This window comes from Lontra canadensis, unplaced genomic scaffold (genome assembly GCF_010015895.1).
Source record: "Lontra canadensis isolate GAN:19392208 unplaced genomic scaffold, GSC_riverotter_1.0 scaffold72, whole genome shotgun sequence".
NCBI lineage: Eukaryota > Metazoa > Chordata > Mammalia > Carnivora > Mustelidae > Lontra > Lontra canadensis.
The window spans coordinates 7,149,883-7,175,552 of NW_022631066.1; the positions used below are offsets into that span (position 1 = coordinate 7,149,883).

General features: G+C 36.9%; 1 protein-coding gene across 5 annotated transcripts in view; it reads right to left on the bottom strand.

Moving 5' to 3' along the window:
• The window catches only part of STAM (signal transducing adaptor molecule), a 96,055-nt gene that overhangs the window by 6,953 nt on the left and 63,432 nt on the right, over positions 1-25,670 (bottom strand). For 4 of the 5 annotated variants that reach the window (XM_032880889.1, XM_032880892.1, XM_032880890.1 and 1 more), the window contains 5 exons: positions 19,259-19,347; positions 17,114-17,201; positions 16,838-16,892; positions 16,124-16,277; positions 13,737-13,912 (listed from right to left, as the gene is read on the bottom strand). In XM_032880889.1, the coding sequence (XP_032736780.1) occupies positions 13,737-13,912; positions 16,124-16,277; positions 16,838-16,892; positions 17,114-17,201; positions 19,259-19,347 (562 nt within the window). The remainder of the gene's footprint in view (positions 1-13,736; positions 13,913-16,123; positions 16,278-16,837; positions 16,893-17,113; positions 17,202-19,258; positions 19,348-25,670) is intronic. The other variant, XM_032880893.1, reaches the window with a different exon arrangement.

Consider the following 25,670-nt stretch of genomic DNA (forward strand, 5'->3'; position numbering starts at 1 on the left):
GTATCAGTGGAACCAGGCCCTGGCATACAGAGCAGGACGTGCATCCGGGATTTTACATTCTCAGTGCTGAAGCAAAACAACCTACAGCAAAACAGCAACAGGATGCTACGCTGCTACAGCATAACACAGTTTAAGCACCTAACATCAGATTACCTCTGAGAACAATTTCTCAAGACCCTGACCTAAGAGTGGTTCGGAAACAAGCTCTAGTGACAAGGGTGTTAGGGCAGCATGTGGCACAGTAACAACAGACTAGTTGGGAGAGAGGGAGAATTTCTGGCTAACAGTAAAGTATCTATATTAACTCATGCACATTCTCAACAATACCCACCTACTTTGTATCTAGTTTTTTTTAAAAAAGCAGGTTATTCCTTACCAATTTGCTTATTTTCCATATAAGGGTATTCATTTTCATCAAATTTCAACTAAAAAAAAAAAAAAAAAGTCCTAGAAGAGAAAGAGCTATACCTAACATTTTTTTTTCCTATGCTAAATAACCTATGCTATATAACCCAGCAGAAAATGGCCTGTCTTTTGATGTCTATAATAGGCCTTTCTATACTAGATGTGATTACAAAATGATGTGTGAAAATCCCCAAACATCCCCAGTGTGACTCTTTTGAGGATGAATAATATAACAGTGATGGTAGTATAGTGGCACTCTTGGGCAACTTCAACACTGATGAAAAGATTTCTACAAATTGTGCCTGGGCTACAAGTAACTTCTGTTATGAGTCAGAATATCATGACCTTTAGAATGAATATCTTTTATTCACTTCAAAAGAAAAGACCTCAGTTTAAATTCCCACTGAAGCAGAAGAAACACTCACATAATTATAAATTTTATCATATATAATCACTTAATTGTAATAGGAAGCATCATAAGTAAATAGCCCAAACACTCGTCTGTCATTTCATATTCAGCTACTGGACGCATGAACTATAGGAGCATATGGCTTCTTGTATCTCTCCTTTCAAATGGTTTATCTTACTGTGATAAACTAAATTCTGACACAGGGTCAGAAGAAGGAAATATTTGTGTTAGGACATCTCAGAACTATAAATTCTAGAATAATGATAAAAACACTTAGATTTTATATGAAATTTGTGGAGGATAACTTATGGTCAAATTTAAGTTTCATTAAAGTCTTTCAAATATCATCCTATACTCAAAAGCAACCAAATTATGGGTCGAGTTCAAGATGGTAGTGTAGGAAGACCCTAAAGTCACTCCATCCCATGAATGTAACAAATAAACAACTACATATGAAATAATTTACTCTTAAAAAGACCAGAAAACTGGACAAACAGAACTTTTGTGACCAAAGGCAAAAACCACTGAGACAGGCAGGAGAGGCAGAGACACCATCTGGACCAAAAAAAAAAAAAAACAGGCACTGTGATCTGCAATCAGGAGAGATCTCAAATATACATACATTTTCCCTAGACATCTAACCTTTAGAACGCACATAAGTAGAATCCTCAAAATGTCGGGCTTTGAAAACCAATGGCAATTATATCCAGGAAAACCAGAGATTGTAGGGAACAAAGAACTTGCTCTTAAAAGGCTAGCCATGCAGACTCACTCAAAATCCAGCCTTGGGGATTTTGAAAAGCGCCTTGACCATATGTAAACAAGAACCACTTATCAATCTGGAAGTGCCTGCCAGAGGCAGGAAACTGTTGGGACTTTCTTCAGGAAGAGAAACACTGGTAGGAGCCATATTAGTGATCTCACCCTACCTTCCTATTGTCCATGTTAGCAAGTGCCAGTTTGGAACTATCTTTTTAATGTGCTAGAACCAGTAGTCACATTCAGTGGAGAACTCTGCCCACATTCACAGAACAACCATGAAGAACAGTCAGGCGAGGGTAACAGCCCTGCCTACCAATCGGACACACGACATCTGCGAGACACAGCCCAATCAGGCACTAGCCCCATCCACTCCCACACCACAGACTGGGCCCTGACACAGCAGACAGGCACAGGCAATCCACACAGGGAACACCCTTAAGCACCTGGCTTTACTCAGAAGAGACTGTGCTTCTGTGCTCTACACAAAATTTCCTACACAAGGCCACTCCTTCAAGACTGAGAGAAGTAGTTAATTTACCTAATAAAGAGAGTGAGGCAAAATAAAGAAACAGGAATATGTTCCAATGAAAGAACAAGAAAAAATATCAGAAAAAGACATTAATGAAACAGCAAGCTGACGGAGTTCAAAATAATGGTCATAAAGAAGCTTATCACACTTAGGAGAAGAATGGATGAACACAGTGATATATTCAACAAAAAGTTAGAAAACATAAAGTATCCAACAAAAGTTACAGAACAGAAAAATACAATAACTGAACTGAAAAATATACTGGGCAGGTATGACAGCAAGCTGGATGAATCCAAAGTTGGAATACAAAGCAATGAGAACTCACCCAGAAGGAACAGAAAAAAAAAACAATGAAAACAAAGGAATACCTTTAGTAAAATATCAAGCAGAATAGCATTCCTATAATAGGGTCCCAGAAGGAGAAGACAGAAAGAAAACACCAAAAAACTTACCTAAAGAAACAATAGCTGAAAACTTCCCTAATCTGGAGAATGAAATAAACATGCAGGTCCAGGAAGATCAGAGAGTTCCCAAGAAGATGAACCCAAAAGATCCACACCAGAACATGTTATAATTAAAATGGTTAAAGTTAAGATAAAGAGAAAATCCTAAAAGCAATAAGAGAAAAACAACTTATTCATACAAGAAAAACCCCATGAGGCTATCAGCAGATTTTTCAGCAGAAACTACAGACAAAAGACAGTACTCACAGTGCTAATGAAAACAAAACAAAACAAAAAAACAAAAAAACAAAAAACACAAAAAAACAAAAAACCTCCAACCAAGAATTCTTTACTGAGCAAGATTATCATGCAGAACTGAAGGAGATTAGAAGTTTTCCAGATAAGCAAAAGCTAAAGGAATTCATCACCACTAAACATGGCTTTACAAGAAATGTTAAAAGGATGACTTTAACCTAAAAAGAAATGGCACTAATTAATAACAAGAAAACACACAAAAGTAAAAATCTCATTGGAAAAGGTAATTATCTAGTAAAGGTAGATCAATCACTTATAAAGCAAGAATGAAGATTAAATTTCAAAAATAGTAAAATTAACTAAAACTATAATAATTAGTTAAGGGATATATAAAATAAAAAATACAAAATGAGGGACGCTTGGGTGGCTCAGCAGGTTAAGTCACTGCCTTCAGCTGAGGTCATGATCCCAGGGTCCTGGGATCAAGTCCCACATAGGGCTCCTTGCTCAGTGGGGAGCCTGCCTCTCTCTCCGCCTCTGCCTGCCTCTTTGCCTGCTTGTGTGCTCTCTCCTTCTGACAAATAAATAAAATCTTTAAAAAAAAAAAATACAAAATGACACACTAAAAATATAAAAAACATGTAGAATGTAAAAATGTAAAGTTTTGGAATGGGTTCAAATTTAAGTTGCTAACAATTCAAAACAGGAAGTTATACGTACAGCAAGTTATATGTGAACCTCATGGTAACCACAAAGCAAAAACTTATAGTAAATATGCAAAAGAAAATGAGAAAAAAATCTAAACATACACTAAAGAAAGCCATCAAACCACAAGAGAGGAAAAAGAAAGAACAGAGAGGAGAACTACAAAAGTAGCCAGAAAACAATTAACAAAATGGCAGGTGATATATACCTATCAATAATTACTTTAAATGTAAATGGACTAAATACTCTAATCAAAAAAGATGGGATAGATTAATAGATAAAAAAACATTACCCATCTATACGCAGCCTACAAAAAGACGTACTTCAAAGTAAGAACAGAAACGGTCTGAAAGTGATGGACTAGAGAAAGATATTCCATGCAAATGAAAACAAAAAGAAACTGAAGTAGATGTACTCACACTAGACAAAATAGGCATCAGAAGACTGTAATTACACTGAGCCCAAGTGGCTCAGTCAGTTAAGCATCTGTTGTCACATCAGGTCATGATCTCAGGGTCCTGGGATTGAGCCCTGTGTCAGGCTCTCTGCTCAGCAAGGAGTCTGCTTCTCCCTCTCCCTCTGCACCAGTCCCGACTTGTACTCTCTCAAATAAATGAATAAATAAAATCTAAAAAATCATATCAGTTCAACAGATGCAGAAAAGCATCTCATGAAATACATCCAATTATAATGAAAACTCTCAATAAAGTAGGTACACAGGGACCATTACTAGACATAAGAAAAGACATAATGACAACAGCCACAGCTAACATTATATTCAATGGTAAAAAAAAAAGCTGGAAGCTTTTCTTCTAAGATCATGAACAAAACAATGATACCCACTCCAGCCACTTTTACTCAGATCCTACTGCGTATCCCAACCATAGCAATTAGGCCAAGAAATAAAAAGAAGGTAGAAAGGGGAAGGCGTAGAGGAGGTGTAAGTGTAAGGGAGAGGAGAGGAGAGGAAAGGGCAAGACACCCAAATTAAAAAGGAAGAAGTAAAACTGTCACTATTTGTTGATGATAGGATACTGTATGTAGATTAGCAGAAAGATACCACCAAAAATTTGTGAGAATACATGAATCCAGTAGTCAAAGATATGTGACAAACATTTTAGAAAGACAAGAAATCAATATACAGGATTGTGGCATTTCTTATACACTAATAATGACTTATCAGATAGACAAACTGGGAAAATAATCCCACTGGGGAGGAGTCAAGATGGAGAAGTAGCAGGCTGAGATGACCTCAGGTAGCAGGAGATCACCTAGATAGTTTATCAAATCATTCTGAACACCTACAAACCAACAGGAGATTGAAGAGAAGAAGAGCAGCAATTCTAGAAACAGAAAATTGACTACTTTCTGAAAGGCAGGACCTGCGGAGAAGTGAATCCAAAGCGATGATAAAATAGACTGCGGGGGTGGGGAGGGGCCAGCACCCAGCAAGCAGCGGAGCAACGGAGCACAATATCAGAACTTTTAAGTTTGCTCTACTAAGGAACATCGCTCCAGAGGCTAAGTGGGGGTGGAGCCCTCATGGGGACAGCATGATCTCAGGTCCCGCAGGGTCACAGAGGGATTAGGGGTGTCTGAGTATCACAGAGCTCCCAGGTATTAGAGCAGGGAAGCCAGCTACAGAGACGGAGCCAAGGAATGAGAGCTCAACTCGGGATTACCTTAAACTGTGATCCGTGGCACAGTCAGGCACTGCTCTTTGAATAGGGACCCCACAAGTGGCAGATCCGGGGAAACCCCCCTGGAAGAGTGGCAAGGATCGGCTGGGTTTGGAAACTTCAGGCAGGGCTGAGTGCCAGAGACAGAGACACTCAGTTACAGGCTGGATGAGCTCAGAGCGCAGTTGGGAGGACAGGGAGACAGGAATGATTGTACACTTTTCTCCCAAGGCACACTGAGGAGTGGGGTCCCGAGCTCTCAGCACCCCCAGGCTGGAGACTGGGAGGCTGCCATTTTCATACCCGTCCTCCAGAACTCTACGGAAAGTGTTCAGGGAACAAAAGGTCCCGACAGCAAACCCGAGCAGATTAGACTGGCCCCTGGCAAGGGCTGTGCAATCTGGCTCAGGAAAAGACACTTGAGAATCACTACAACAGGCCCCTCCCCCAGAAAATCAGCAAGAAATCCTGCCAAGACCAAGCTCACTTAACAAGGAGAACACCAGAATTCCAGAGGAGGAGAAAGCAAAGTATGGAACTCATGGCTTTCTGCCCATGATTCTTTACTCTTGCAAACTTTTTAAAATTTTTTTTCTTATTCTAACTTTTTAAACTTTTTTTTCTTCTTCTAAATTTATTTTAACTTTTACCCTTTCCTCTAATGTTTTTTAACTCATTTATCTTAACAATACCTTCATAAAAAGAGAATCTTTTTGAACCTTCATTATTATACTCATATTTTATCCTTCATTGTTATCTAACTTGAATTTTTGTATACACATAGTATATATTTTATTTATATACTTTTTTTCTCTTCTAAAAAATTTTGGGATACAACTTCTTCTAAAAGATCAAAATATACCCTAAACCTACCACAAGGCTTTGTTCTAGTCTGCAGTCTGAGCAAATTCTCTCCACTTTCTTTTTCTTTCTTTTCCCAACCAACTTATCTTATCAACTCCTTTTCTAGAATTTTTTAAAAATTTTCATCTTTACAGTAATATTCCATCCCTTCAACATGCATACCCTTATTTGTGTGTGTGTGTGTAAGTTTCTCTTTAAAATTTTGGGAGGTAGTATCTTCAAAGAGACCGAAATACTCCCAAAATTAAGTGGGTGGCTCTGTTCTATTCACCGGTCTAATACATATTTTTTCTTTTTTTCTTTTTTTTTAATTTCTTTTTTGAACTTCTTTTTACCCCCTTTCTTCCCACCACAATTTGGGGACTCTTCTGATTTGGTTAATGGACATTTTTCTGGGGTCTTTGCCACTCTTTTAGTATTTTATTCTCTCCTTCATATATTCTTATCTGGATAAAATGACAAGGCAGAAAAACTCACCAGGAAAAAAAAAAGAACAAGGGGCAGTACCTAAGGCTAGGGACCTAATCAATACGAACGTTTGTAATGTGTCAGATCTAGAGTTCAGAATGACGATTCTCAAGGTGCTAGCTGGGCTCGAAAAAGGCATGGAAGATATTAGAGAAACTCTATCTGGAGAAATGACTAAAATCTAACCAAGCTAAAATCAAAAGCTATTAATGAGGTGCAATAAAAAAATGGAGGCATTTACTGCTATGTTAAATGAGGCAGAAGAGAGAATTAGTGATATAGAAGACCAAATGATGGAGAATAAAGCAGCTAAGCAAAAGAGAGACAAAAACACTACTGGACCATGAGGGGAGAATTCGAGAGATAAGTGATACCATAAGATGAAACAACATTAGAATAATTGGAATTCCAGAAAAAGAAGAAAGAGAGAGGGGAGCAGAAGGTATAATGGAGCGATTTACTGTAGAGAATTTTGTTAATATGGCAAAGGGAACAAGCATCAAAATCGGGTAGGCGCAGAGAACCCCCCACCAAAATCAATAAGAATACGTCCACACCCCGTCATCTAATGGTAAAACTTACAAGTCTTAGTGACAAAGAGAAAATCCTGAAAGCAGGCCAGGACAAGAAGTCTGTAACATACAATGGTAAAAATATTACAATGGCAGCAGAATTATCCACAAAGACCTGGCAGGCCAGAAAGAACTGGCATGATATACTCAGAGCACTAAGTGAGAAACACATGCAGCCAAGAATATTGTATCCAGCTAGGCTATCACTGAAAATAGAAGGAGAGATAAAAAGCTTCCAGGACAAACAAAAACTAAAAGAATTTGTAAACACCAAACCAGCTCTACAGGAAATATTGAAAGGGGTCCTCTAAGCAAGGACAGAGCCTAAAAGTAGTAGACCACAAAGGAACAGAGACAATATACAGTAACAGTCACCTTACAGGCAATACCATGGCACTAAATTCGTATCTCTCAATAGTTACCCTGAATGTAAATGGGATAAATGTAAATGTAAATCAAAAGACACAGGGTATCAGAATGGATAAAAAAACAAAACCCATCAATATGCTGTCTATAAGAAACTCATCATAGACTCAAAGACACCTCCAGATTTAAAGTGAGGGGGTGGGGAACAATTTACCATGCTAAAGGACATCAAAAGATAGCTGGGGTGGCAATACTTATATCAGATAAATTAGATTTTAAGCCAAAGACTATAATAAGAGATGAGGAAGGACTATATCATACTCAAAAGGGTCTGTCCAACAAGAAGATCTAACAATTTTAAAAATCTATGCCCCTAACATGGGATCAGCCAACTATATAAACCAATCAATAACAAAATCAAAGAAACACATCTACAATAATACAATAATAGTAGGGGATTTTAACACCCCCCTCACTGAAATGGACAGGTCATCCAAGCAAAAGATCAATAAGGAAGTAAAGGCCTTAAATGACACACTGGACCAGACGGACACCACAGATATATTCAGAACATTCCATCCCAAAGCAACAGAATATACATTCTTCTCTAGCACATGCACATGGAACATTCTCCAGAGTAGATCACATCCTGGGTCACAAATCAGGTCTCAACCGGTACCAAAAGATTGGGATCATTCCCTGCATATTTTCAGACCACAATGCTCTGAAGCTAGAACCCAATCACAAGAGGAAAGTTGGAAAGCACCCAAATACAGAGAGGCTAAAGTGCATCCTTCTAAAGAATGAATGGGTCAACCAGGAAATTAAAGAAGAATTGAAAAAATTCATGGAAACAAATGATAATGAAAACATAACAGTTCAAAACCTGTGGGACACAGCAAAGGCAGTCCTGAGAGGAAAATATATAGCGATACAAGCCTTTTTCAAGAAACAAGAAAGGTCTCAAATACACAACCTAACCCTACACCTAAAGGAGTTGGAGAAAGAACAACAAAGAAAGCCTAAACCCAGCAGGAGAAGAGAAATCATAAAGATCAGAGCAGATCAATGAAACAGAAACCAAAAAAAACAACAGAACAAATCAATGAAACTAGGAGCTGGTTCTTTGAAAGAATTAATAAGATTGATAAACCCTTGGCCAGACTTATCAAAAAGAAAAGAGAAAGGACCCAAATAAATAAAATCATGAATGAAAGAGAAGAGATCACAACCAACACCAAAGAAATACAAACAACTAAAAGAACATATTATAAGCAACTGTACACCAGCAAATTTGACAATCTGGAAGAAATGGATGCATTCCTAGAGACATATAAACTACCAAAACTAAACCAGGAAAAAATAGAAAACCTGAACAGACCCATAACCAGTAAGAAGATTGAGGCAGACATCAAAAATCTCCCAACAGGGGTGCCTGGGTGGCTCAGTGGACTACGCCTCTGCCTTCGGCTCAGGTCATGATCTCAGGGTCCTGGGATCAAGCCCCACATCTGGCTTTTTCCTCAGGGGGGAGCCTGCTTCCCCCGCCCCCGCGCCTGCCTCTCTGCCTGCTTGTGATCTCTCTCTCTGTCAAATAAATAAATAAAATCTTTAAAAAAAAAAATCTCCCAACAAACAAGATCCAAGGGCCAGATGGCTTCCCAGGGGAATTTTACCAAACATTTAAAGAAGAATTAATTCCTATTCTCCTGAAACTGCTCCAAAAAATAGAAATGGAAGGAAAAAATCCCAAACTCATTTTATGAGGCAGCATTACCTTGATCCCAAAACCAGACAATGATCCCATCAAAAAAGAGAATTACATACCAATATCCTTGATGAACAGAGATGTGAAAATTATCACTAAAATACTAGCCAATACGATCCAACAGTACATTAAAACGATTATTCCGCATGACCAAGTGGGATTTATTCCAGGGCTTCAAGGTTGGTTCAGTCCGCAAATCAATCAATGTGCTACAGTACATTAATAAAAGAAAGAACAAGAACCATATAATATTCTCAACAGATGCTGAAAAAGCATCTGAAAAAGTACAGCATCCTTCTTGATCAAAACTCTTTAAAGTGTAGGGATAGAGGGTACATACATCAATATCATCAAAGCCATCTATGAAAAACCCACAGCAAATATCATTCTCAATGGAGAAAAACTGAGAGCTTTTCCTCTAAGGTCAGGAACACAGCAGGGATGTCCATTATCACCACTGCTATTCAACATAGTACTAGAAGACCTAGCCTCAGCAATCAGACAACAAAAAGAAATTAAAGACATCCAAATTGGCAAAGAAGTCAAACTATCACTCTTTGCAGATGATATGGTACTTTATGTGGAAAACCCAAAAACTCCACTCCAAATCTGCTAGAACTTGTACAGGAATTCAGTAAAGTGTCAGGGTATAAAATCAATGCACAGAAATCAGTTGCATTTCTCTACACCAACAGCAAGACAGAAGAAAGAGAAATTAAGGAGTCAATCCCATTTACAATTGCACCCAAAACCGTAAGATACCTAGGAATAAACCTAAACAAAGAGGCAAGGAATCTGTACTCAGAAAACTAGAAAGTACTCATGAAAGAAAACTGAGGAAGACACAAAGAAATGGAAAAATGTTCCATGCTCGTGGATTGGAAGAACAAATATTGTGAAAATGTCTATGCTACCTAAAGCAGTCTACACGTTTAATGCAATCCCTATCAAAATCCCATCAAGTTTTTTCAAAGAAATGGAACAAATAATCCTAAAATTTGTATGGAACCAGAAAAGGCCTCGAATAGAGAGAAATGTTGAAAAAGAAAGCCAACATTGGTGGCATCACAATTCCAGACTTTAAGCTCTATTACAAAGCTGTCATCATCAAGACAGTATGGTACTGGACAAAAACAGACACATAGTTCAATAGAACAGAATAGAGAGTCCAGAAATAGACCCTCAACTCTATGGTCAACTAATCTTTGACAAAGCAAGAAAGGATGTCCAATGGAAAAAAGTCTCTTCAACAAATGATGTTGGGAAAATTGGGACAGCCACATGCAGAAAAATGAAATTGGACCATTTCCTTACACCACACACTAAAACAGACTCAATATGGATGAAGGACCTCAATGTGAGAAAGGAATCCATCAAAATCCTTGAGGAGAACACAGGCAGCAACCTCTTTGACCTCAACCACAGCAACTTCTTCCTAGAAACATCACCAAAGGCAAGGGAAGCAAGGGCAAATATGAACTATTGGGACTTTATCAAGATGAAAAACTTTTGCACAGCAAAGGAAACAGTCAACAAAATCAAAAGACAACTGACAGAATGGGAGAAGATATTTGCAAACGACATATCAGATAAAGGGCTAGTATCCAAAATCTATAAAGAACTTACCAAACTCAACATCCAAAGAACAAATAAACCAAGCAGGAAATGGGCAGAGGACATGAACAGACATTTCTGCAAAGAAGACATCCAGATGGCCAACGGACACATGAAAAAGTATGCCATAAGCTGGTTGCAAGCTGGTGCAACCACTCTGGAAAACAGCATGGAGGCTCCTCAAAAAGTTGAAAATAGAGCCACCCTATGACCCAGCAATCACACTACTGGGTATTTACCATAAAGATATTTACCATAAAGATACAAATGTAGTGATCTGAAGGGGCATGTGCACCCAAATGTTTATAGCAGCAAAGTCCACAATAGCCAAACTATGGAAAGAACCTATATGTCCATCAACAGATGAATGGATAAAGAAGAGGTGGCATATATTCACAATGGAATACTATGCAGCCATCAAAAGAAATGAAATCTTGCCATTTGCAATGACATGGATAGAACTAGAAGGTATTATGCTTAGCGAAGTAAGTCAATCAGAGATCATATGATCTCCTTGATATGAGGAAGTTGAGAGGCTACATGGGGGGCTTGGGGGGGGGCAGGAAAGGAATAAATGAAGCAAGATAGGATCGGGAGGGAGACAAACCATAAGAGACTCTTAATCTCACAAAAGAAACTGAGGGTTGCTGGGGGGGAAGCGGGTAGGGAGAGGGTGGCTGGGTTACGGACATTGGGGAAAGTATGTGCTATGGTGAGCGCAGTGAAGTGTGTAAACCTGGTGATTCACAGATGTGTAGCCCTGGGGCTAATAATACATTAAATGTTAACAAAAAAAAATAAAAATTAAATTAGAAAAAAAAAAAAAGAAAATAATCCTACTTACAGCTGCATCAAATACCTAGAAGGAAATTCAACCAAGGAGGTGAAAGACCTATACATTGAAAACTATAAGACACTGATGAAAGAAACTGAAGTTTACACAAATAAATGGAAAGATATTCTGTGCTCATGGATTAGAAGAATTAATGTTAAGTCCCCATACCACTCAAAGCAATCTACAGATTGATTACAATCTCTATTGAAATTCCAAGGTCATTTTTCACAGAACTAGAGCTAATAGTTCTAAATTTGTATGGAATCAAAAAAGATCCTGCATAGCCAATGCAATCTTGAGAAAGAACAACAAAGCTAGAGGTATCATGCTCCCTGATTTCAAACTATACTATAAAGCTACAGTAATCAAAACACACAGTGTCAGTATAAAAAGAGACAGATCAGTGGGACATCATTGAGAGCTCAGAATTACACCCACACACATACAGACAATTAATTTACAACAAATAAGCCAAGAACATACAATGTAGAAAGGACAGTATCTTCAGTAAATGGTGCTGGCAATACTGGACAGCTAAATGCTAAAGAATGAAACTGGACAACCAGCTTACAGCATACACAAAAATTAATTCAAAATGGATTAAAGACTTGGATGTAAAACCTGACACCATAAATTTCCAAGAAGAAAGCACAGGTGGTAATAAGCTCTTTGACATCGGTCTTAGCAATATCTCTGTGGATCTAATGCCATAGGCAAGAGAAAGAAACAAACAAAACTGAATGAATGAATGAATGAATGGGATTACATCAAAACAAAAAGCAGCTTCTGCATAGTGGAAGACCATCATCAAAACAAAAAGGCCATCTACTGAACGGGAGAAAGTTTTCTGCAAATCATATATCTGATGGGGAATTAATATCTAAAATATATAAAGAGTTCATATAACTCAACAAGAAACCAAACAATCCAATTTAAAAGGTGGGAAGATGATATGAGTAAACATTTCTCCAAAGACCTAAGGATGGCCAAGAAGCACAGGAAAGATGTTTGAAATCAGTAATTATCATGGAAATGCAAATCAAATTCACAATGAGATATCACCTTACACCAATTAGATGGGTATTATCAAAAAGACAAGAAGTAAGTGTTGATGAGGCAGTACAAAAAAGGCAATCATCATATATTGTTGGTGGGAATGTAAAGTGGTGCAGCCAACAGTATGGAGATTTTTCAAAAAATTAAAAAGAGAATGACTATATGATCCAGTTGCTCCTCTTCTGGGTATTTATCTAAAGAATACAAAAATATTGATTTGAAAAGATATATCCACCCTTATGTTCACCGCAGGATTATTAAAATAACCAAGAAATGGAAATAACCAAAATGTCCACTGATAAATTAATCAATAAAGATGTATGAGTGTGTGTGTGTGTGTGTGTACGGTAGTATATGCAGTGTATACATACTACTTGGGTATAAAAAAATGAAATTTTATCATTTGAGACAACATGCATGGAACTTAAAAGCACTGTTAAGCGAAATAAGTCAGAGAAAGACAAATATTCTAATGATTCCCCTCATACGTGGAATCTAAAACAACCCAACCACTACCAAACCAAACCAAACTCATACAGAGAACAGCTTGGAGATTACCAGAGGGGAAGAGGATGAAGGGCTGGGTAGAATGGGTGAAGAAGGTAAACTGAATGGTGATGGATGTAACTACACTTTTAGTGGCGATCACTTTATAGTGCATACAGATAATTAAAATGTACCTCTGCAACTTATATAATGTTATATGCCAATATCACCTTGATAAAAAGAAAAATGATAGGAAATATTAAAAATACAAAACCAAGACTTGAATAGAGCTGTTCAGTGATTCAGTGAGACAGAAGGCTAGCTTGTAATGCAATAATGCAGGGGTTCAAGTAGAACCCACTCCTAACCACAAACAGGGTGACCATCTGGTACTGGTGATGGCATCTATCCTAGGTTTTTCTTATGCAGCTCTTACGGTTACACGTGAATGGAGGCATTTAAGAGTTACAACAGTACTAACTCCAAACAGCAGTAAAACAACAGTCAAAAATCCAATTACTTAGGGTAGGACGCCTGAGTCTGCTGACTGGGAAGGGCTGGGTTTACAGATGCTGGAACTGCTCCTTGGCTGAGAGAAGACAGTTGCTCTGGGGGAAGACTGTAGCTCTGGAGATGGCTCATCTGTGCACTCCCTGCAACCAGGTAAGTACCACTTTGGGGAGGCCCTGGATATACCTAGAACAGTTCATGACAAAAAAAAAGAAAAATACAGTTTCTAAGACTTTAAAAGGTATGCTAAAATTTCTTTGTAAAGGCATTCAGTTACAAAGCGAATTAACAATCAAATCTCTGAAATCTTTTTAAAAGTTATTTCTTTTGATAGCCATTAAGAAAAATACTTTTCAGTGAAGTAGGCTTCTGATGATTTTCTTAGGTAAACATGAGCTAAACTTGTGTTTATCTCATATAGAAGCGGTAAAGGAACTTACCTCGAAACTTTACACTAATATCATCTCTCTTTCCATATTGATATTTTAAGTACTTTCCTAAAAGGAATCCCAAAAAATGTTTAAGAAGTGTCTTTGAATTCACTATTTCATGTCCACAGACTGCATATACAATCTGTATTTCCTACATTACAGTTTAGTGAACACAGAGCAACCTAACTTTCAAAAGCAGGGGTCAGCAAACATTCTTACAAAAGTCCAGATAATAAATATTTTAGACTTTGTGGGCCTCTCTGAACTCTGCCCATATAGAAAGCAGCCAGAAACAATGTATAAATGAGTGAGAATGTTACAGCAAAGTTGATTTAAAAAACAAAAACAAAAACAAAAACAGGTGGGAGGCTGGATTTGTCTTTGGGCTATTGTTTGACCTCTCAGGCATCTAAAAACTATACTTATTTTAGTCTAAAGAGACTGACCTCTTAAATGCCCAAAATCTTAAACACACATAATATTCTAATTTTCTATAGTATTCACTAAATCCTTCCATTTCATATATTTGAAGAGAACCCCACTGTCTACGTAAGTGAGACAGACTCCTACCAGGTGAGATAGTAGTAAAGATAGTATAGTAGTAACACAGTCATCAGGAGGTAAGACAATCATCTTAGCACTTCTTTTAAGCTTTTTAGCTTAAAAGCTTCTTTAAGCTTTTAAGACTCATCATACATCAGAATACAGAAGGTCTTAATTATAAACAGAGCTATTCCAATCTAAACGCATTGTTTTTTGTACTTTGCAAATAAAGAGTTTTTGTTTTTTTCTCAGACTGGTATCAAGAGCCATGAGTAGCTGTCACCTAGCCCCATGTTGCTCAAATATGACTACTCAGTCCCAGGCATCAGGCCTCTCATTTCAGGGGAAGTGGGCCATTTAAGGGGGGGGGGGGGGGACTTGCACAAAATCTGTGCCACTCTGCATAAGTAAAGTAGAATGCCTATCTAATTATTCCCTAGACAGTAAACTTACTCAGTTTGTGGGGAAAGTGCTCTTGAAATAGTTGCTTAGGGTGATTAAGGAGGAAAAGGGCTCTATATTACATTCTATATATTTTTTTTAAGATTTTATTTATTTATTTGACAGACAGAGATCACAAGTAAGCAGAGAGGCAGGCAGAGAGGGAGGAAGGGAAGCAGGCTCCCTGCTGAGCAGAGAGCCTGATGTGGGGCTCGATCCCAGGACCCTGGGATCATGACCCAAGCCAAAGGCAGAGGCTTTAACCCACTGAGCCACCCAGGTGCCCACATTCTATATCTTGTTAAAGGAAGAGGGAAAAATTCAGATTAAAACAACTTACTATAAAATAAAAAACTGCAGATACCCAGAAAAAGTTATTAATTTTTTAGCAATAATCAGACAAAAAAATGAGGTTCTTAACCAGGTAATTACATATGAAGTTTTAGAAATATATAGATGTTTTGTCCTTACTCTTGAATGTTTTGATTCATTAGGTTTCAGGTGGGGCTAAGAAACCTGTATTTTTTTTTTTTAATTTGATTAGTGATTCTGATGCATACCCTTGAAGAAAAACAATTTTTTAAAAAGAATTCTGGAATAATTAGTGTATTATACATTGTATGTATCAAGTAAAAAATTCTTTTAAACTTTAGTCTAAGATTACTTTCAGAAAGTTTCACATTTTTATAAAAACATAGCTATTCCAAATAATTTCAAATATATTGAGAATTTAAAATGATATACTTGAGGAGCTACCTGGGTAGCTTAGTTGGTAAGCATCCAACTCTTGATTTTGGCTCAGGTCTTGATCGTGGAGGTCTGAAAATGAGCCCCAAGTGAGGCTCCACACTCCGCGGGAAGTCTGCTTGAGACTCTTTCTCTCCCTTTCCCTCTGTGCCACCCTCTGCTCACGTGTTCTAAAACAAATAAAATCTTAAAAAAGTAAAAATAAAATGATATGCCTGAATTTTTAAAGGCTTACCTGAGAACCAGAAACACCAGATGACTGCATGTAATACTGCTGATTCTGTAATTTCGCATACATGGAATACATTGGATCTTCATTCATTAACTTCGTATACAGTGAAAGTGCTTCCATCACTTTAACATTAAGTTCTGAGAGTTCTGAATGTTTTCTGAAATATTACACAGTAATTTCAAACAACTGCTATTTAAATGATACGATGTTCTAAATAAGGCACATAAAATAGCAAAAAGTAATATAAGTAGATATTACTAAAAATTTAAACTTTATGGCAGAAAATACCCTGTACTTTAGCTCAAAGGCAACAAAAACTGCTTTATGTACTGTGCTGGGAGAACTCCACCATATTACTGTACTTGACTTTACCTTGAAATAACTAGGTGTCCCTAGTAAATAACAGATGGGTAGGTCATTTGTGGGCTCTGGTAATGCTACGTATAGCACTATAATGATTACAATCGGTAACCATTATTCTTCTTAAAAGACTAATATAATTAAGGTCAAACAAATGCAGACCTTAAAAAAAATAGGAAGATGTGACTAATTCTAATTCCCATATCTATAGTAGAAAATAACTGAATGAGAACTGGCTCTTTTGGCCTATCTTTAAAATAAAAAAATAATAAAAAGGCAACTCTATCCCAGTAGGCACTTAAACAGAACTTGAGGGAAGAAGATATACAATATAGATAATTGCAAATGTTCTTTTACCTATCAATATCTTCCAGCTTTTCATCAATGAGAGGTCCCATCTGGTGACAAATTGCTAAGATAACAAGATTTAAAGAAATGTAAGAAAACACAGTAAAAGGAAGCAAATCTCTCACGGATATTCATATAAGTGAAACGAAGTCATAGAGGAGTAGAAATGTTAGTATTTTTTATATCATTCTCAATTTTATCTAAATATAAAACTATTCTGTAACAGAACACTAGATATACCTCTGATTATTTTTTTATGTGGAAAGTTAATGGAAAATAGTTTACCTTCAAGATGAAGTAACTCTGGAAGATCTGGTTGATCATCACTGGGATCTGTACTTTGCAACATCTGTAGCAGTTGGTCCATTTTGTCCTATAGGAATTAAATAGTTAATAGAAAAAGCAATAAATCATTGAGCAACAATACAGTCTCACTTCATTAATTAGATAAAGGATGGAGAAATTTTGGATTCATATGGAGACTCCAATTTTGCTTTTACATATTTAGTATCTGTGTTCTCTTTAGCACCATGTAAAGTCAGAGCTTTGAAAGCTCTTCCTACTTACTTTTGAAACTGCTAACAGAGACTCTCTTAAATGAGAAGAAATAGAGCCATATTTAAACTTACAACGTGTGAGTTCTTCAATCTGTTATGTCATGCTGTGGATTTCTGTCATTTTGTTTTGGAGCAGCTGTAGCCTTGGTAACTTCTCTCTTAAGATGGCATTGCTTATGACTAACAACTCATTATTACTTCTCCACCATGGTGAATACAGCAGCTGTTTTAGCAAGGCATAGCTCAGCTATATTACAGCTCTTCCCCTTCTAAGTAGGGCCATAAGATTTTATTCTACATTTTCTTCCCACCAATATTTCAGTCTGTCATAAAAGGAGGAAGATTGGTGGTTTCTCTATTTTCCTATGTGAGAAGGCTGGAAGGCATCTCAAAGTAAGGACTCAGATCAATTGCAGAATCTTTCCTTATAAAAACCAATTGTATATAAATTTATAAATACACCTATATCATTATATAAATACACCTATATATTACACAAGTATATATGTACTTAATATGTACCTTTTTAAGAATCAAAATACTGATCTCCAAAGAATACTGAGTACCAAAGAATAATCTATAATAATAACAAAGTTTTCTCCATGCACGGTTTTTACATGGTTATGTTACTAAACACAGGTACATTAGGTAAATGTAAAATAGACTACCAATTTTATATAGTCATTTAAATCAAAACAAAAACTGTTTCTGCAAAGAAGACCTTGAGAGATGAACTAATCACTGGACAGTAAAAGCGACACAAGTATATAAAAAAAACTCTTCCAAAGTCAAAAGAATTTTATATCTTAAAATAGATACTATGTTTCAATGTAAAAGATTCATAATTTCCATTTTAAGTAGCCTAGAAAAGAAGGCATGTGTCAGAAAAGTATGCCTATAGCAAAGGAAAAAAAGGGAGGGAAGTGGAGCTAACATGAAAGAGTTAACTAACATGTGGTTACTTTTTGTTTTGTTTATAAAATATTACACTCTATTTGAAATTATCTAATATCAAAGAAATGAGCTATCTATACAGACCACGAGGCTGACTCTAAACACATTTTCTTATGCTATAAAATTGGCTAAACAAAACTTTCCCAGATCCAGTCAGATTCCCTGACTTTCAGCACAGTCTTCGACAGTCTCTTTCACTAAGAGTACTCTTCAAATTTTCTGTTTATGGCTCCTCCCAAAGAAGGCTAAAAACCTACAAAATCCCTTCAAATATTTTAAAGAGGACACATCATTTTTCCTAAGTTTAAAATGTTAAAAACGATGTAATTTCCAGAGCATTAAGTACTGATCATTGCAAATAAGACAGTCACATAGTCTATTAAATACATTTTGTCCAAAAAAATTTTACTACAGGGTCGCCTGGGTAGCTTAGTCATTAGTATCTGCCTTCAGCTCAGGTCATAATCCCAGGGATGGAGCCCCACATTGGGGCTCCCTGCTCAGCAGAGGGTCCTGCTTCTCCCTCATCCTCTTCCTCTTGTTCCCTCTGCTTGTACTCTTGTACTCTCCTGCTTTGTCAAATAAATAAATAAAATCTTTTAAAAAAATTTCACTACAATTGTATTTGCAATAATTAAAAAAAAATACAAAAAACTGCAAAAAACCCAAACTCCAATAGCAAAATAATTAAATCATATGAACCCATTCTATGGAATATTAAGCAGGATTTTTAATGATGAGGTACAGAATGAGACTAGAGAGTTTCAAGGACAATCTTCGCTTTGTCTATATTGCTGGAATTTTATAACATAAAATACATGCATTAATCAAGCAATTTTTTTTTTAAAGATGACAATAACAACACTTAAACTTCAATACCAAGTATTGAATACCAACTCTCGCGGAGGAAATCACTTACTTCATCAATAAAGGCTTGCTCTGGTTCCGGCTCTATTGTTTCCACTTGAACATCATCACTAAATTGTACCATCTTCTTCTCCGTTTTAACTATAAAACATGTAATATTTATTTTTTCCTTATAATAAAATTCTATTTTAAAGCACTTTAAACTGCGTGAGAGAATTTGGATTCTTCTTTTATTCCCTTCAATCTGAGAGACTCAATTTAAGGAATAATTAGACTATATATTTAGGCAATAATGAGAGAACATTATTTTATGGAATCCTGTGAAGATTTTTCCATCTTAAGATTTTACATTTTCCATAAAAGATACTTCAGTAAAATAAGAGGTATATTTCTGAAACAAAGATTAATTACCTACTACATATGAGAGTTCAGCAAATCAGGGGACAAAAAGTAAAGTTTTACAAGGTCATAAATGAACTCTACAAATTAAAATAAGTCCTCTTTTAAATTACCAGTCCTTTCAAAGAAAAATCTCATTTGAAAGACCATGCTATTTCAATGTAGTGAAATGGAAAGTCAGCTATACATTCTCTGACAAGCCACTTAGACTTTTTACTAGGAAAGTGACATCCAGGTCAGTGAACTTTACAAGTGGTATGGGCAGTGATCCATGAAATCAGCCTGCATTTTTTAGTTACATTATTCTTTGAAATAAAAATGTGGTTATGAAGGGATCTGCAAATCACTGGCCAGAAGCACATATTTCTCTTGCTTAACAAAGCAATCCTTAAAAACTATTCAATATATCATTAACTAGTAAATACAAGGTTATGATTAATAGAGCAATTAACCATCTCCCCCAACACACTGAGAGGCCCATATGACTTTTTAAAGGAATGAACTTCCTTTCTGCATTTCTCATCCTGTACCAATGTGGTTAATCAGTACTCACAAAAATATTAAGAATCAAGATGAAACAGGGTTTGGGAACAGAGCAGAATTAGGGAAAGGAAATATATTAATTGAACTATTAAATGTGCATAATAGAATATTACATTTCCTCCCAAATGAATCTCTTCTGCCATCTTATGAGATACACCCATTTTAAAAATGATGTTAACAGCAGCACAGTAATATTAAAAATGCTTGCACAGGAGAAAGCTAATATATGACACAACCTGGATTTAAATACCAACCTATCTGGCACTACCAGCCCACATACTGGAATCCGGCCGATGATTTTTCACTCTGAGAACAGGAACTCACACCACTTATGTATTTTGTGCTGTAAATTTCTGTATAAAATGTAGATAATTTAATTTCCATTCATCCCATTCAAGTCACCATAAAGCAAAATTCTATACACGCACACGTTTTAGCTGATTTTATTTTCCTATGGGGGTAAAAGAGACATGTGCTAGAGATAATTCTGCTTTTCATATCTTGAGCTATTTAGCAAGTAGAGAGCTGAGAAAGCACCACATTGGCTGCTACCCATAAGAGAACACATGGTAGACTAGACATCTTAATAGCTGACCACGCACAAGTTTTCAGTGCTTTTCCTCGTAGGCACTAATACTATTACCAAATATGTGTGCGTGCGTGCAAGTATGTATGTGTGTATGTATGGACACAAAATAAATATTTTTACAATATCTTCCTACACTTCCTAAAGAAAAACAAGCTAAGCAGGGCAGGTACTTATACAGGACATTAAAGTGGGCTTGTTTCCTCATGAAGAATAATGATACGAAGGGGCGCCTGGGTGGCCCAGTCAATTAAGCATTTGCCTTTGGCTCAGGTCAGGATCCCAGAGTCCCAGGATGGAGCCCCCACATGGCTCCAGGATGGAGCCCCACATCAGGCTCCTGGGCTCAGTTGGGAGTCTGATTCTACCTCTGACCCTCCCCCTCTCTCATGATCTCTCTCTCTCTTTTAAATAAATAAATAAAATCTTAAAAAAAAAAGAAAAAAAGAAGAATGCTAAGAAGACCATGCTAACACTCCTTTCCCAAGCTCAAGAACTACAATTCCATTACAGAAGCTCTGCTGTTCCTGCTCTTCTCTTCAGTAGTCCACAATGAAACACAGGAAGACGAGCTAGAATACTCATTTCAAAGCTGCACTGCTATATGGTAGAGAAAAAGATGAGTTGGCTACATGGTCCATATGAGATCTTGGGTTTCATCTTGAACAGAAGTCCAAGACAATTCCCTATTTTCCAACAGCTTAATGAGGACAAAACAAGAACAAAAAAATCAAAACCTAAAAAAAAAAAAAAAATCACCACCATAAGCCCAGGTTAAAAAGTTGGCACACAATACACTGCCATTTAAAAAGGGTTCTACAACATATTTTTTGAGTTCTAACAAAAAAAGAACTCCATTAATAGAATGGGTATCAGGAATCAGTCTCTGTCATAAATTGTTTATAAAATGACATGAGACAACTTGGCAGTAATTAGGAGACAGCTTTGTTTCATCAATGATAAAAGTAATGTCCGACTTGTTAAAGTCTTCTCCTGAAACAGAAGTGTTATTATTCAAGGAAAGTTTACCTTTTATATATATCTTTACATATATATATGTGTGTATATATATATGTAAACACACACGTATGTGTATATATACACACACATACTTATTTATCATATAAATGTTTAGATAGTATGTATTTTGATTAAGATTCAGTACTACATGCTGTCAGAAATGAAAAGATGACTATGAGACAGAGATCCTTTCTTAAAATTCTTGTAAACTAAAAAAAAACCCCAAGCATCCTATGGCTTATGACTCTCTTTGATCCCTTCTACTGGCTTTATAGAAAGATGAGATGAGGTGAGATATTTTGCCACATAACTACAGCTTACCAACTTATATACACAAAGTCTTAAAATTCTAAACCTTTCAACCACTAATGGAAATCTTTCTACACTAGAATGTATTTGTTTCCTTAAACAGAGGGAGACTAGGACTTAATCTTGAAGTCTCAGACTCATCATTATGTAGATCAGTGAATTATAGTACTACGTACAAATGCAGTGAATTACCTACCAACATTTTTCTAAGTTACCAGTAGTTACATCTCCTGCAACTATTATGACTGCCAGTAACATCACATTTCCTCCTTGGAAACTTTCTAGTTTATTTCCCCTAGTAGCACAAACAAAAAGGTATTCACATGATTAGTTATGGACCCGTCTGAGTATCTAACATGGGGGCTCAGGAAAGCCATTATATTGCTTACAGGCCCCTGCTTCCAAGTTTGGGGCTGGTGTTGGTATACATGCTCTCAAAGCAAGCACACAAGCTGTGTTCTTAATTAACACCTTGGAGGAATTAATGAGTCCCAGCTCAGCTTTTAACTTTCCATGAAGCTGAATTTTTACTCTTTTATTAAGAAGACAGTTGTGGGCATAAATATTAACAATTGTTAGATCTTCTTGGTGGGTAGACCCTTTAAGAATGATGTAGTATCCTTCTGTTATCTCTGACTACAGTCTTTAGTTTAAAATCTAATTTATCTGATATGAGAATTGCTACCCCAGCTTTCTTTTGAGGCCCACTGTGATGAAAGATGCTTCTCCATCCCTTCACTTTCAGTCTGGATGTATCCTTACGTTCCAAATTGGTCCCTTGTAGACAACATATGGATGGGTCCTGTCCTTTTATCCAATCTGCAAGCCTGTGCCGTTTTATGGGAGCGTTTAGACCATTCACGTTGAAAGATTATTGAAAGATACGCTTTTATTGACATCATGTTGTCTGTAAAGTTCTTGTTTCTATAGATTGTCTCTGTAAATTTCTATTCTATGACACTCTTGGGTTCTTTCTCATTTTATAGAACCCTCCCCACCTTAATATTTCTCGTAGTGCCAGCTTGGTGGTCACATACTCTTTTAAATCTTGCTGGTCTTGGAAAGTCTTTATCTCTATATCCATTTTGAATGTCAGCCTTGCTGGATAAAGTATTGTTGGCTGCATGTTCTTCTCATTTAGTGTCTGAATATGTCTTGCCAGCCCTTTTTGGCTTGCCAGACTTCTGTGGACGGGTGTGACATTATTATGATGGAACTAACTCTGTATGTAAGGAATCTCTTCCCCCTAGCTGCTCTCAAAAGCTCTTGTCTAAAATTATGATCCGTCAGTCTTACAATCAAGGGCTTCAAGGTCTTTCTAGATTTGTTGATCTTGGGGGACGTTCTTTCTACCTGTAGGACATGAACGCTGGTTCTATTCCCCAGATTGGGAAAATTTTCATGGAGAATTTGTTCATCTCTATCTTCCAGTCTTCTTTCTTTCTCCTCCCCCCGGGGATCCCAATAATTCTGATGCTGGAACGTTTCATGGCGTCATTTATTTCCCTAAATCTGTTTTCATGGCTTCTAAGCTGTTTGTTCCAGGCCTCCTCCTAATCCTTTCTTTCTTATCAGTTTGTCCTCTAGATCACTAATTCTATCTTCTGCCTCGGTTTCCCTAGCTGTTGGAGTATTTAGATTAGAATGGATCTCACTGACAGCCTTTTTAACTTCCTCTCCAGCCGTTTTCACTTCTGCCCTAAGTTTTCACTTCTGCCATAATCGATTCCATGCTGTCACTACATAAGACAACTGTTAATTGAGATAAAGAGTCATACTGATATGAATACATTAATAGTAGGGGATCTTAACATGCCACTCTCAGTAATAGACAGATCATTCAAATAGAAAATCAATAAAGAAACAAGTGCATTGAATGACACATTGGACCAGGTGGACCTCATAGATATATACCGAACATTCCACGCTAAAAAAACAGAATACTGATTCTTCTCAAGCACACATAGAACTTTCTTCAGAATAGATGACATACTGGGTCACAAATCAGGGCTCAACCGATACCAAAAGACTGAGATTATTCCCTGCATATTCTCAGACCACAATGCTTTGAAACTGGAACTCAACCACAAGAAAAACTTTGGAAGGAATTCAAACACTTGGAAGCCAAAGACCACCTGCTTAAGAATGTTTGGATCAAGCAGAAAATCAAAGAACTTAAACAATTCACGGAAACCAATGAGAATGAAGACACTTTGGGCCAAAACCTATGGGATACGGCAAAGGCAGTCCTAAGGGGGAAATACATAGCCAACCAAGCCTCCCTCAAAAAAAATTGAAAATTCTAGAATACACCAGTTCTCTTTACACCTTAAAGAACTGGAGAATCAACAACAAATTAAGCCAACCCCACATACAAGAAGGGAAATAATTAAGATTAGAGCAGAGATCAATGAGATAGAAACTAGAGATACAGGAGAACACATCAAGGAAACTAGAAGCTGGTTTCTTGAAAGAATCAGTAAGATCGATAAACCATTGGCCAAACTAATCCAAAAGAAGAGAGGACCCAAATTAATAAAATTATGAGTGAAAAGGGAGAGATCACAACTAATACCAAGGAAATAGAAACAATCATCAGAAATTATTATCTTGGGTGGCTCAATGGGTTAAGCCTCTGCCTTCGGCTCAGGTCATGATCTCAGGGTCCTGGGACCAAGCCCTGCATCCAGCTCTCTGCTCAGCAGGGAGCCTGCTTCCCCCTCTATTTCTGGCTGCCTCCCTGCCTACTTGTGATCTCTATCCATCAAATAAATAAACAAAATCTTTAAAAAAAAGAAAAAGAAAGAAAAGAAATTATTATCAACAGTTATATGCCACTAAGTTAAGCAACCTAGAAGAAATGGATGCATTCCTGGAAACCTATAAATTTCCAAAACTGAATCAGGAAGAAACTGACAACCTAAATAGACCAATATCTAGTAACAAGATTAAAGCAGTGATCAGAAACCTCCCAAAAATCAAGAGCCCAAGACCAGACGGATTCCCTGGAAAATTGTACCAAACATTCAAAGTAGAAATAGTATCTATTCTCCTGAAGCTGTTTCAAAAAATAGAAATAGAAGGGAAACTTCTACACTCTTTTTATGAAGCCAGCATTACCCTGATCCCCAAACCAGGCAAAGACCCCACCAACAAGGAGAATTTCAGACCAATATCCCTGATGAATATGGATGCTAAGATTCTCAACAAGATCCTAGTTAATCGGATCCAACAGTACATTAAAAAGATTATCCACCATGACCAGGTGGATTCATTCACGGGATATAAGTGTGGCTCAACATTCGCAAATCAATCAATGTGATAGAACAAATCAATAAGAGAAGAGAGAAGAACCACATGGTCCTCTCAATTGATGCATAAAAAGCATCTGACAAGATAAAGCATCTGTTCCTGATTAAAACGATTCAAAGTATACAGAGAGAGGGAACATTCCTCAACTTCATAAAATCTATCTATGAAAAACCCACAGCGAATATCATCCTCAATGGGGAAAAGCTGACAGCCGTCCCTTTGAGATCAGGGACATGACAAGGATGTCCACTCTCGCCACTGTTGTTCAACATAGTACTCAGAAGCCCTAGCAACA